Source organism: Pituophis catenifer, unplaced genomic scaffold (genome assembly GCF_029215685.1).
Source record: "Pituophis catenifer annectens isolate HBS135680 unplaced genomic scaffold, rPitCat1.0.hap2 SCAF_3, whole genome shotgun sequence".
NCBI lineage: Eukaryota > Metazoa > Chordata > Lepidosauria > Squamata > Colubridae > Pituophis > Pituophis catenifer.
The window spans coordinates 154636127-154649879 of record NW_027256883.1 but is presented as its reverse complement, the minus strand read 5'-3'; the positions used below and the strand labels follow the sequence as shown (position 1 = coordinate 154649879).

Here is a 13753-nt window from a genome sequence, read left to right as displayed (position 1 = left end):
GTTGGCACAGATTGGTGCTATAATTTTTTTTAATCACTAACTTTATTTTGTTTTTAATTCCTTCTTTTTTTCCACCAGCATGCCAAACGTTTTCTGTCTTTTCATTTGGACTTCAGTTCATTTTCTTTAACAATGTGCACAAGCACATACAAAAGTTATGTGCAAATCTTTTATTTCATGTTTTCTGTTGTTACAGGTTTTTTGAGATGGTTTAGGTGCAACAGATACAAGTATTCTGATTCCAAAACTATTCTGCTTAATATTTGGGGGTAGGTGGGTTCATGTTTCATTGAATCCAAGTTTATTAATATATATTTAGTATAAATTTATAATTGCAAATATGGTTAAAATTAATATTGGCTAAGTATTTCAGGGAGTATTCTTATTTTTCTTAAACTGTAACTGTATGCACCTTAATCAGATCCAGGTTTTCTTTGTTACAGGTTTAACAGTGTTTCCAGTAATTTGGACCTTGTGATTTTCCTACTTTTAGTTAATGGTTTGCTTGTTCTGATTTTGATTTTATTTTAATTCAATTTTTAAAGGTCATATTATTATGGTTCTTTGTTAGTAATAATATAGATATATCAATACAGAATTTAAAGGAACACAAATCACAGAAGGATTACTTCACATACTTACAGCTCAGAAATGCTACATATCTAGGACAAAAGGCCTTATATCCTTACTGTAGCACGATAGTGTATGTACAAAAGTTATGAGCAAAGATGCCAATTCATTTGCTCTTGTCTCTCTTGAAAAAGAGTAAGTATTCCAGAAATACGTAATATTGCAGACAAACAATATGTATGATGTCTCCTTGCATGTTTACATTGTATGTACATCCTCACACATAGATTATTCCAAGTTTGGGAAACAGCAAAAACACTGGTAAGTATAAGTTTTAGCTCAATAGGCATGCCCCCAGATGAATACAGTTCAATCTGTATGGTTCAGAAAATTAGCAATAACTTTCTCATTGGTGATTGTACAAGATTTCATAGTTCAAATTGTATAATATATAACCTGTCTGGTTTGAATTGAGTTCTGTACCTTGTACAATGTTGCTTATCCCAAAAGGAAATAGTGTGTGTGTGTTTTTGCTGGATTGATAAGAACAGTTGTTTCTTAAGTGCCAAAAAATGAATGACGTGTCTTTATAAATAGCATTTGACAGAAATAGCAGTGGCTAAAGAATAGGGCTGTATTAACCTTCAGAGAGGTGATTTGATTCAAAATAGTTTTGATGTGTTGTCTTCAGTGACTTTGAAATGATTTGGAGGACTTCAGATTCAATAGTCTTTCTCACATCTCCAAATATTGCTGGAACTTTTCTTCTGTATAGGGATAAAGCTGAAGGAGCAGCCAGGGAATATAATCATCCTTCCGAATCTTGTGTGTTTCATTTGTGTTTCATTTTAGAACTATAATTAGATTATACAGGTTATGTGGAGGATAAGTGATCCATAAAAAATAAAAAGTTATTCTTTTTTTTTTAAAAAAAAAATAAGGATAGTTTTAAGATTTCCTGAACCTAGCTCATCTCTTTTTTTCTTTGGCAATAGGATGACAGTTGTTTGTCATTGCTCCTTCTGACTGTTTTGTTTTGTCTCCTCCGTTAAATCTATATCTTTGGTATTTCCTGATGGTCTCCTAACCATGTACTAATCAGTTCCTACCCTGCTTTTTGGGATGGATGACATAGTGCTGCCATCTACAGCTCCTTTCCTTAAATCCATACCATTTTTTTCTTTTCCCTTTATCACATTTCTATAGTATATTTCCTTTCAGTCTGTGCCCTAGCCATCTGCGGGTTTTTAGCTATTTTAACCTACCTTTGTTTCTGTTTATTACCCAGTTTTGCATTAAAATAGTAAACTAAAGGAAAACTATTTTGGATAAATAATCTCAGTTCTGTGTCACAATGCTTATGTATATCAAAAGAAATCCTCTGGGGGCCAGATTGATGGAATTATTTTTCTACTTAAATGTTATTCATGCCATTACTGAAGTGCTTCTTTTTTAAAAATTGCAATGGGATTTCTAGTTCTTTATATTTAGCATTACAGCAACTGTTCTCATCAATTTGAAATGAAAAGAAGGTTATACAGCACAATTTATACTTAATTTGAATTATGAATTATTGTTGTTCAGTCATAAATAAGGAAGTTATTTTTTTTTTTTTTTTAATTTGATTTATATGCCGCCCTTCTCCAGAGACTCAGGGCGGCTTACAATTCGTTAAGCAATAGCCTTCATTCTTTTGTATATTTTTATACAAAGTCAGCTTATTGCCCCCACAAACTGGGTCCTCATTTCACCTACCTTAGAAAGGATGGAAGGCTGAGTCAACCTTGAGCCTTGGAGAGATTCGAACCAGCAGAAATTGCAGGCAGCTGTGTTAATAACAGGGTGCATTAAACCACTCTACTATCAAGGCTCTTGTACTATCAAGTTATTGCCAGTTTATTGTGTAATACAGTAGTTACTATTAATGACTTTTCCTCTTATGTAGTCTATACTACATAAGATCAAATGAGGTACGGATCAAGTACTGTTCTAGTCCTCAGGAAATCTACATCTAAATTCCATCTAGCTTTGAAGGTAGTGTCTTCAGACTAATTGCTGTCTTTTAGCCTACCAGAGTTCTGGGCTTAAATTGGGAAATTTAAACTCCTGGAGGAAAGATATAAATACACAAAATAAACATTGATTCTGAATACAGTGGGAATATTTTGAAGAAAAATTACATCATTGTTATTCAGCAAATTTCCCATAGATAATTCTGTAAACTTCAGAATTGTCAGCGTATGTTTACAGCTACATTCAGATTATTTAAAGCTACATTCAGATTATTAAACTAGGTGATGACCAATTCAAAACATGGTACTTGAATTTTTGTTGCAACAATGGTTTTTAAACATCCGGAACACACTGTCAAGCTTTACAATTACCACTTTTCGCTCCCTTGATTTCTGGGTAGCTGTGAATATACTTTATTGCACTATTAGGTAGTATAGGCTTATTCTTATGTGATGTTTTGAAGTAGACAACAGAACTCCTGAACAGGAAAAAAAAGGCTAAAGATTATATATGATACAGATAAACATGAAATAGGGATGTGGTGGCTCAGTGGCTAAAATGCTGAGCTTGTCGATTGAAAGATAGGCAGTTCAGCAGTTCGAATTCCTAGTGCCGTGTAACAGGTTGAGCTCCCGTTACTTGTCCCAGCTTCTGCCAACCTAGCAGTTCGAAAGCATGTAAAAAAAAAATACAAGTAGAAAAATAGGGACCACCTTTGGTGGGAAGGTAGTGTTCCGTGTGCCTTTGGCCTTTAGTCATGCCGGCCACATGACCACAGTGACGTCTTCGGACAGCGCTGGCTCTTCGGCTTTGAAATGGAGATGAACACTACCCCCTAGAGTCAGGGACAACTAGCACATATGTGTGAGGGGAACCTTTACCTTTTTTACCTTTAAACATGAAAGTCTCTTCATCATTTCAATCTAAGAACTGTTCTAGGTACTTGAAGTGCTAGCTTTTATTATATTGATTATATGGTAAATCCATGTAGTCCTTGACTTATGACTACAATTCAGCCAAAATTTCTGTTGCTAATGAAACAGTTAAGTGAGTTTTACCCCATTGTACAACCTTTCTTGCCACAGTTATTAAGTGAATCACTGCAGTTTTTAAGTGAATCTGGCTTCCCCTTTGACTTTGCTTGTCAGAAGGTCGCAACCGTCATAAATATGAGTCAGTTGTCAAGTGTCTAAATTTTCATCACATGACCATGGGGATGCTACAACAGTCATGTGAAAAACGGTCATAAGTCAATTTTTTCAGTGCCATTGTAATATTGGTTACTAAATGAACTGTTGTAAGTCAAGGACTACCAGTAATAAACCTGATAGAAAACAAGCAAGTTATCAGTTTTAGCGTATGAGTGCACACATACACACATACATTATTCTAGCTGAGAGAATTTCTCTGTTATGTACCATAAATATGTGGCAGATTTGGTGGGAAACCAACTGAAAAATGCCATAGTTTTTCTAGGATCTTCATTGTTTCCAGTACATTTATTGGGTAAATTTATGTGCACCCCCATATGCATATACACTTTCATTGTGCCATTTTCACAAATAGAAAAATGTTGTAAATTGGGGGGGGGGGGTTAATTGCTAACTAACTGCATTCTTTTCAGTAGATATTGTTAGTTTCCCCATTTTCTCCATGGGGTGTATTTATATGATATCGGTATGTATTCACAGGTTTTGGGGAAAGTTCTGGAATTGACTTTTATCAAAAATGTCATGTTTGAAAATTGATCTTTAGGTTGGTTTTCCTTTCTGTCTTTTTTTTCTTTCTTTTCTTCAACGCTAATCTGGTAGGTTTTCTCCAATCACAATTGATGGGATGACAAGCCTTGTGGGAATGAATATTCCTGGCCATACTGGGACTGGATGGTGTATTTTTGTCTACAATTTATCACCCGACTCAGATGAAAGTGTGCTGTGGCAGCTGTTTGGCCCCTTTGGAGCAGTCAATAACGTCAAAGTGATCCGCGACTTCAATACCAACAAATGCAAAGGGTTTGGTTTTGTCACCATGACCAACTACGATGAAGCTGCTATGGCCATTGCCAGCCTTAATGGATACCGCTTAGGAGACCGAGTATTGCAAGTTTCCTTTAAAACCAACAAAACCCATAAATCCTGAATTTCATATTCTTAATAATTATTATTATAAATATATATAAATATATAAATATATATACAAACAAACAAAAAAACTCTTCAAGGCTTATACTCAACCATGGACTTTTATAAGCCAGTGTTGCCTAAGTATTAAACATTGGATATCTTGTGAACAGGAAAAGGATTTTATAATGCTTAGAAAAAAAAAAACAAAAATCTTTGATGCATTGAATGTTCTTTCATAGCTGTTGTTGTTGAATATAATATACATAAATAACAAAAGTGCAGGGATTTTTACCCGGCCAGCTAGTTTTACTACCTTCCTTGAAGGTGGATCTTTTTAAGATGACCATTCACTCATTTGAAAATAAATGAAAAACCTAAAATCATTTTTACAAACCACTGGAATTAGCAAATTTTGCTCTTTTTTCCAAAATGTTTGATTCAATCAGATTGGTAAACCCCCAGCATAAATTAAAGAGGAATAATAAAAATTGCAAAACAAAGTATAATTTTGCAACTCTTTTTATTTTTCCTTTTTTCTTTTGTATCATGTGAACTAAACAATCTTCTGTTAGGGATAGGGTAAAAGGGGGGATACCTGATGACATAACAGTTTAAATAACATTAACAATGTTGCCAAAGAGGTGGTCTCTTTGCTGAAAATGGGTTTCAAGAAAAATCTATTTTTATAAAATATAAAGAATTTTTACAAGAGAACCTGGATTTGAGAAAAAAAAAATATTTTGACTGGCTAATTTAGGGGAAATTGACAACTTTGTCATGTTCATACTGCACTGGTAACTTTTTAGAGATCAAGATGTGTGTTTTAAACTGGATTAAGTAGATTGTTTTTTGAAGGATGGGCTACAAACAGATGATCTTCGTATCTTTTCATAGCTTGTAATAAAATATTAAATACAGAACAGGAGAGTATTCTTCCCAGGCACACAGTTACCCACAGTCAAAACCCAAAAGCAAGGAGATGAGTTGCAGGATGGTTTTTCTTTAAGTCATCAGTATGGGATATCAGCAGAACAAAGTTTTGGAAAAAAATTAATTTTAATCAAAAACTTCCTTTGTTCAAGCAGTAGGTGCTACAAATTATTTACATATCTTAGTATCATAGTTAAATGTAATGTGTTTAGAGGGAAAAAGTACATTTGCTTTTCATTTGTTAAGAATTTTCAAATTCACTTTCTAGCCCATGCTGATATAAATTGGGCTTTGTTGGCACATTCGAGACACTCTTTATGTTGCTTGAAACACTTATTTATTTAATTGCTGATGTGACGCATATGCCAAAATCAAATATTGCTAGTTTGGCTAGTCTACTTATTTGTTTACTTAAACTATGGGAAGAAGCATATTATTGTGTCATTTTGTTGTGTGTGTATGTGTATATATAATATAAATATATATATATATATATATAAAGTTATTTTTTTTCCTTTTGTTAACTTATTCTAAGTTGTAACACTTTGCTAGTTTTGTTTGTATATGTCTTAAAATGTTTTCTTATGATACTTAAGTGGCAAGAGGTATCAAGGTAACTTGTGTAGAAATATTGTTTGATATATTGTCATGTTTGTTGTGAATATTTTTTTTCTTACTGCACAATAGAAACAAAAACCTGAGTCTTTATTTTAATGTAATTCAGATTGGGGAAAACAGAGCTAAGGGAACAAAATGACTGAGGGAGAGCTCTCCCATGTCCAGTGCACTGATCCTTTTCGTATGTTTGTGCTTTGTATGGTTAATATATTTAAAACAAAAGAAGTCATGCTCTTCCCTGAGTACTAGAAACAGTTACTCGCTATGCATAATCTAGTTGATAGTTAAATTTGCTATTGCTTTTCTTGTCTTGTTATATAAAAACTTTTCAATACCAGTTTAGTCTTAATGGTAATAAAATGTTACAGTTCTTTCTAACCCGGGCTTTTTTTGTGTATTTTTTCCCATGCTTATACTCACTAACTGCTTGTCAACTAAGTGATACCCATTTTGTTCCACAGAGAAGGGGCAAATATTTTATAAGCCAGCTTCAAAGCAGAGGGCACTCCCTAAGTTTCATTGTTCATTTACGTGTTCAAATGATTCTAGTTTTAAACGAACAAGCAAAAATGAAGACGCCATCATTCAGTATATGAGGGAAAAACTTTTCTACACCATCTCCTATGAATGAGTAGAATTTTCTGGGAAATGTTTGATGCAGTTTCTAAGTATAAGTGGCGATGACGTGCCCAGAACATTTTTCTACAATATGTTTTAATTGTCTGAAAGAAAAATAAATCTTTCCTGGAACCAGGCAGTTTTATTTTTTTAGTTATAATATAAGACTTATTGTTTAACTTTCCCGTATTTCTTGAGGGACATATTATAAATGATTTTTTTCACAATCTTGTTATGTTTGAATTGTTTGTATTTAAATTATCCTCACTATAAATGTAAGTGTGTAGAATGACTATGTACTTGACAACTTTTTAAATGTGTACCAGGCATCTTAATAACAACAGATGCATTATATTAGTTCCTAATCCAGTAGTTTCTAGGCATTTAATTGTGATTAGTACAAGAGGGGTCCCAGAATGGTGCATCATACCTTATCTGCAATTGTTTGTATAGGTGGAATAGAGGTACAAATAGTGCTTATATCATTTTCCTTGTTCCTCCCTTCCATATTCTCTTCTATCAATTAGGAGAATTCCATTCTCTTTATGCTTCAGATTTTCTAGCATATAAATCTTCTCTGTTGATTGAAAAGGAAAGGAGAACTTCTGTTCAGAACCTTCATGAAACGTCATTTCATGACTTTTAAATATTTCAGATTAGAGTTTAGAGTGGAAAGATATTCCTGGGAAGGAAGCCTCAGACAAAATTCATTATTTTTTTAAAGCATTTGATGTACCTTGAGAAAGGACCTGAACATCCTGAGACCCTTCCCCATCATTGTAGAACATCTCATCACAGACCTACATTTTGCGATTAGATTTTGTTTAGTTGCAGTGATTGAAACCAGTCCTCCTTTGACATACAGCGGGCTAAATCTATTTCCCAACTACACTTCAACTATTGTGGGGAAGTACACCTTGTGGAACAGGAAGAAATTACTTCATAGATGTTGCAATTGCATGATTTATTGAATGGAAACAAATATATGTTAAGATTGGAAACAGTCTTTCATGTTTGTCAAATCCTGTTATAAACAAGATAGGAAAAAAAGGAAAGGGGAAAATATATAAAAATGTAAAAATGAGTAACATAAGTATTTTCGATATGGAGAATATTATGTGCTGCTAGAATCTACAATCAGGTTTTATTTCTCAACTGGCTGGTCTCCCTGACTTGACCCTTTCTAGATATAGTGTGGGGGGAGGGGGAGCTCCTTACAAATAAATTATGGCATTTGTTTAATAGCTATTGAACAATCATATGAATGCAGAATTCCATCATTTTACAATCACAATACTTAAATGGCTTTCAAATTTGCATTTAAGATTAAGATTCTAAAACATAAAGCATCTCTAAAGGAAGATGGGTAACTTTTAGGATAAAATTAATCCTCAGAAATCAAGACTTCTTATTCTCAGTTCTGGTAGCACCAAGAAAAGCAGCCTTCTCTCCCTGCCACCGTCTCATCATAAATCTGCCTACTTCTCTCGCCCATTTTGCTGCTCTATTGATTTTTAAAATGTACTGTATGTATTATGATAGCTGAACTGGAATTTGATCTAAAGCACGTTGTGATTAATAATAGAAACTTCTTGAATCATCTTGGAAGGCCGGAGTAGAGGTTTACAAGCCACTCAGTAGAATTTGTAGAGAGAAACTATAACCAACCATTGAATCATTTAATAGAGTGACTTTGACAGCTATCGCCAAAAGCTGCATTTTAATGATAACAGAGTAATTGTAGCTAATGATAAAGGAAAGAATAGTGAGCATATGTGGTGGACTACAAAGAGGTTTTTGGTCAGATTGCTTAACCACATTTAAAGTTAGTTTTAAAAATCTGTTGTTACCAAAATGTTGCTAAATGATGCATTTATATTCATTATTTTTCACTTAAAAAGTGTGTTCTAGAAAAATGACAAATAATTCAAAGGCAGTAGCAGATGAATACATGTGGAAATCCTTCAGTAGAGAATGATAATTTTAATGCTATAATCCAGGAAGGAGCCAACATTCCTCATAATAATGTAATAGAATAAACTAAGTAACACATGAATGGATTTTGAACTGTTGACTATATTTTGAAAAGGTCTGAACCCCATAATAAAGCAATTGCCGGCATCATCTATTAAGCATCTCTACAACATCAGCTATTTACTTCTGCAATGTAGAAATCCATCATACAAGTAGTATAAAATCTGTTATTTTCTCCTTATGCTTTGGATCCTACAGAAATCAGTAGCAGATGCCTGGTCCCCAACTATAGTTCTGATGAGTAGAACTATTCATCAGTGTATTCACATAATACTAGAGACTGTGCATGCATATTCAGGTAGTCCTCAACTTACAACGACGATCGGGACTGGAACGTCTGTTGCAAAAAAATGCAGTCATTAAGTGAGTCACACACAATATCACAACCTTTTTGCTGCAAATCTAGATTCCCTCCATTGTCTCTGCTTATCAGAAGCTCCCTGAGAAGGTGGTGATTGTGTGAAACACCACCAACCCACCCCACCCCGTCCCCAGACACCAATTATTATCATACATTCTGGTTGTCAGGCACCCAAATTTTGATCACGTAACAGCAGGGATGCTGTGACAATCATAAGTGCAAAGACCGGTCATGTCACTTTTTTTAATGCTATTGTAACTTTGAATGTTCATTAAACTAATGTTCACAAGTTGAGGATTACCTGTAATGTTCTAAAGCTGAGGTAATGTACTTGTGCAGGAGAGTTTATTATGCTTATACAGGGCAACACTAACTTCCCTGACTGTGGCTCTATTTATATTCAAGCTGCATGAACTATATAACATGAGAAGGGGAAAGAATAATTTTTGCAAATGCACTAAAAGCAATTTAAAGGATCAAGTAACTAGCTTGCTTTTTTCAGAGTTTCTGTGCATCGAGATGGTTGAATCAAAGTCTAATTTACCAGACAACAGAAGATGAATTCTGAAAATAGACACAAGATTGTCTGCATCAGAATTGGCCCATGTATGAATATTAAAGGCTGCACCAAGTAGTTTGTGAGAAGATGTAATCCTGATTGCATGACTTTTCACCACGGAAGTGTGAAGTAAGATTGTTAACTGGTGTGTGAAGTATTTTGTTTCATAAATACGGTGGTCTAGTTACAGAAACAAAAATAGAAACCAGCAAACTAGTTATTCGGAAGGCAGCTGTGCATTGAGTGTAAAACATTTACTCTGTGGCTTTTTTTAATGAAAAATAAAATTGCAAAATAAGAGATGAATTCAAATCCCTTATTGAGCGTGCCTACAGTCATTCTACATTTATGTCAATGTATAAGTGTATCTGATTCTATTGTCACATAGGCATGGTAGGCAAAAGTGATAGCCATGAGTCAAGTCATTTAGATAAACTAGAACCCAGAAAAATATATAATCCAAAATTCACAGGTTTTAAACTTGGATTTGATAAGAAGTACCAATAACAACCAAATTAGTAATACTAATGATGAGAAAAGACCTTTTTAGAACTTAGAAGCATGAGAAGGGAGGCATATGCAGAGTTGTTATGAAATAAACATAACAAAAATACAAGGAATCAATAGAAACATGGGGATGTATTTCCCAAAATACGGGAAATCTAGAAGAACAACTAAGATTAGACATTGGTGGCTGCTAAAAAGAATACGTGAGTACCCTGTGGTGTAAGCACTTCTATTGGGAGGCCTGCCAATTAGACTTTATGCCATTTCTAGAGTCAACTACTTAGCTAACAAAGAAAAGGAAAGTAGATTTAACAACTACCAGCTTACACAATTAGACAGCCAATCCTCTAAACCAGGGGTATCCAACCTTCACATATTTTAAGAGTTGTGGATTTCACCTCCCAGAATTTTCCAGCCAGTATAGCTCGCTGGTGGAATTCTGGGAGTTGAAGTCCACAACTCTTAAAAGTTGCCAAGGTTGGACACTTGTGCTCTAAATAATTCTTATGCAAATCAGAAGAAGAAAAAACAGCAATAGATGTGCTGCCCTAAGCATAGTAGGGTTGGTTCATTTTTCTCTCCTAAAACTTTTAACCCTACAATATTTTTTTTGAGTTGATAGAAGTGATAAACTATGTGTGATCTACAAAGTCCATGAAAAAATGGGATAATTGAATGTTATTTTTAACTTCCTTTACATCATATCTGTCTACAGAAAGCGGTACTTTATCTTGAAATTTATTTGCTGTATATATATTTATTTTTTCCTCTTAAAAAAATAAAACGTATGTCCATGTTTTTCTCAAGTCTTTTCCTATGCACCTCATAAAACTACTTTAGTAGCCAAAAAAATGGAACAGTGTGTTAGATGATTGTGTGGTAATATTCAGAACGTTTGGTAAAGATAATACAGGTAGTCTTTGACTTACAACAGTTCATTCAGTGAGCGTTCGAAGTTACAACAGTATTGGAAAAAGTGACAACCATTTTTCATACTTATGACCATTGCAGCATGCCCATGGTCAAGTGATCAAAATTCAGATGCTTGGCAAATGACTCATATTTATAATGGTTGCGTGTCCCAGTGTCATGTGATCACCTTTTGTAACCTGATAAGCAAAATCAAGGGGGAAGCCAGATTTACTAATACCTGCAGTGATTCATTTATCAAGTGTGGCAAGAAAGGTGGTAAAATTGGGCAAAACTCACTTAACAAATGTTTCACTTAACATCAGAAATTTTGGGCTCAATTGTGGTTGTAAGTCAAGAATTACCTGAACATTTTTTTTTTGTTTTTTTGCAAGATACTTGCCATATTTGTGAGAATAATTATTTTCATGTTAGGAAATAAAAGTTTTCTTTCCACTGTTCAAGGCTTTATTAAATAACATTATTTGTTGCATTGTAGAGAAAAATATGTTGTACGTAACTAGTGAAATGTTGACGTGAGAGGCTTTTCATAAAATAGAAACGTCCTTTTTAAAGTGCCAGTACTCATAAGACCATTGGAAGTAGAAGACTGCATTTTTGCTCATAAATCTGGCTAATGTTTTTTACATAGAAGAAATAAAATAGAACTGGATTAACTGTACTAACAATGGTCAATGTTCTATTCTAAGTAGTACTTCCCAACTAACTTGATTTCCTTATTCTGTAGATGTCATTGAAAGTTGAATTTTTTTTCCATCCTCTTGTTTGCAGATTTTCATGCTTGTAGTCAATTTTTACAAAAAAAAAAAAAAAAATACATGCACAGCATTCCAGGACCTCACAATCAGCTAGGAGAAAGATGAGAAGGTCAGTTATACACTATATACTATATTTCTCATTTCAGCTCATATTTTCAAATCATTTTCTTTCCTCCACCCATTGCTGTTCCTTTCTTTATCATCATGCCTCATGAAGACTACAGGGGAAATTTTTAAAAAATTCACACTATTTTGTTTTCCTTAAATTGTCCTATTATAGATTAGAGGAACCTTCCAATATTGGGGATCTGTGCACAAAAAAATATAGATCTGTAAATTTACTAATATTTAATGTTCACTATAAAGTATGTTTAATTATCAATAACTATATTCACATCATTCAGGACAATATTGATATAATATTTTACTTGAGATGTAAATAACTTGTGATATTTGGGAAAACCATTAGTAATTTGAAATAAATTATCAAATTCTCCATTTATTTCTTAAAATATTTTGAGATTCTAATTTTAAGTTATGAAAATACTTTGCGACTTCCTGCTATTACCAATCAAAAAGTCGTGCCTTCTTAGCTTTTTTATAAAAAATCTCAAGATTGAATCTAAAAGTTCACTTCTTATAGTAGAGGAATGTGTTTTAAATGGTACCATTTTAAATTAAGTACCGTTTGCAAAAGGGAGGGACATTTTGATTGTGGACAAGGAATATCCAACCACTACTTTACATCTTACAGTTTGCCAAGATGTTAATATTCAAAATTATGATGTGTTGTCATCGCTACTTGACCAGTTTATTTTTTCAAACATTTAAGTAAGCTAATAAAGCAACATTTCATTTTGCAAAAGTGCTGATTCTGTGTAAGCAGCATTTATTTAAACAACTCTAGCCCATAGCTATGATAAATTATTAGTAGAATATTTTAAAAAGATGTGGTACAGGGCCCACCAATCAGCCTTAAACTTTGCATTAAATGCATATATTTCCGAGAAGACATCACAACTCACCAGGTTTAAATGAATTTTTTAAAGTTCCTATTAACTTTTAAATTAGCCTTAGAAGATTGCTGAACAAAAGGTAACTACTGGCCTTTCTTATCTCTGGCATTGTTGTCTAACTGTTATGGCCCGTCAGTGGCCTGTGCAGCTAGTAGCTGATTCCGACAGCGAGGAGGCTGGTGTGGTGCTGCGCCAGCAGCCTGTGCAGCTGGCACTCAAGTCACAATGAGGAGGCTGGAGAAGATGTGGTGCCAGAGGCGGGGATTCAGCCAGGGCCTTCAGAACCTCCAGAAGCTCCCATAAGGGAAGAGGAGGAGCCTCTTCTCGATGCATGGGCGCACAGAGCTGCCAAAAGGCAGGAGTGGCTCCTCAGGAGGAGGTCTCCTCGAGAGTAAGGCTTGGAGCTAATTGGCCACTTAGCCTATTTAAGGAAGGACGACGACTGAAGCAATTTGCAGGGAACAACTTCGTTCACTCTTCTTCGCATCTGGATCTTAGTTCTCTTATCAGTTTCCTGAAAATTGCTTCTGGGCTTTCTGCCAACCATAGTAAGATTACAATTATTTATTCTTTGGATTCTTGTAGGCTGTTAAGAAAGTTAATTAACAGCCTTTGTTTGAAATAGACTGATTTAATTTAGTAAACTAAGATTTGTACAGACTTTGTGTGTGCTGCGTTCTTTGGGGTCCGTAGCTGGGACAGAACACTAACCAACT

General features: G+C 34.3%; 1 protein-coding gene across 3 annotated transcripts in view; it reads left to right on the top strand.

The window, feature by feature from the left end:
* ELAVL4 (ELAV like RNA binding protein 4) overlaps window positions 1–4722 on the top strand; it is a 98998-nt gene extending 94276 nt beyond the window's left edge. For 2 of the 3 annotated variants that reach the window (XM_070939552.1, XM_070939554.1), the window contains one exon: window positions 4395–4722. In XM_070939552.1, coding sequence (XP_070795653.1) covers window positions 4395–4722 — 328 coding nt within the window. Of the gene's footprint in view, window positions 1–3922; window positions 3947–4394 lie in introns of all 3 variants that reach the window. The other variant, XM_070939553.1, reaches the window with a different exon arrangement.
* The last annotated feature ends 9031 nt before the right edge of the window (window positions 4723–13753 follow it).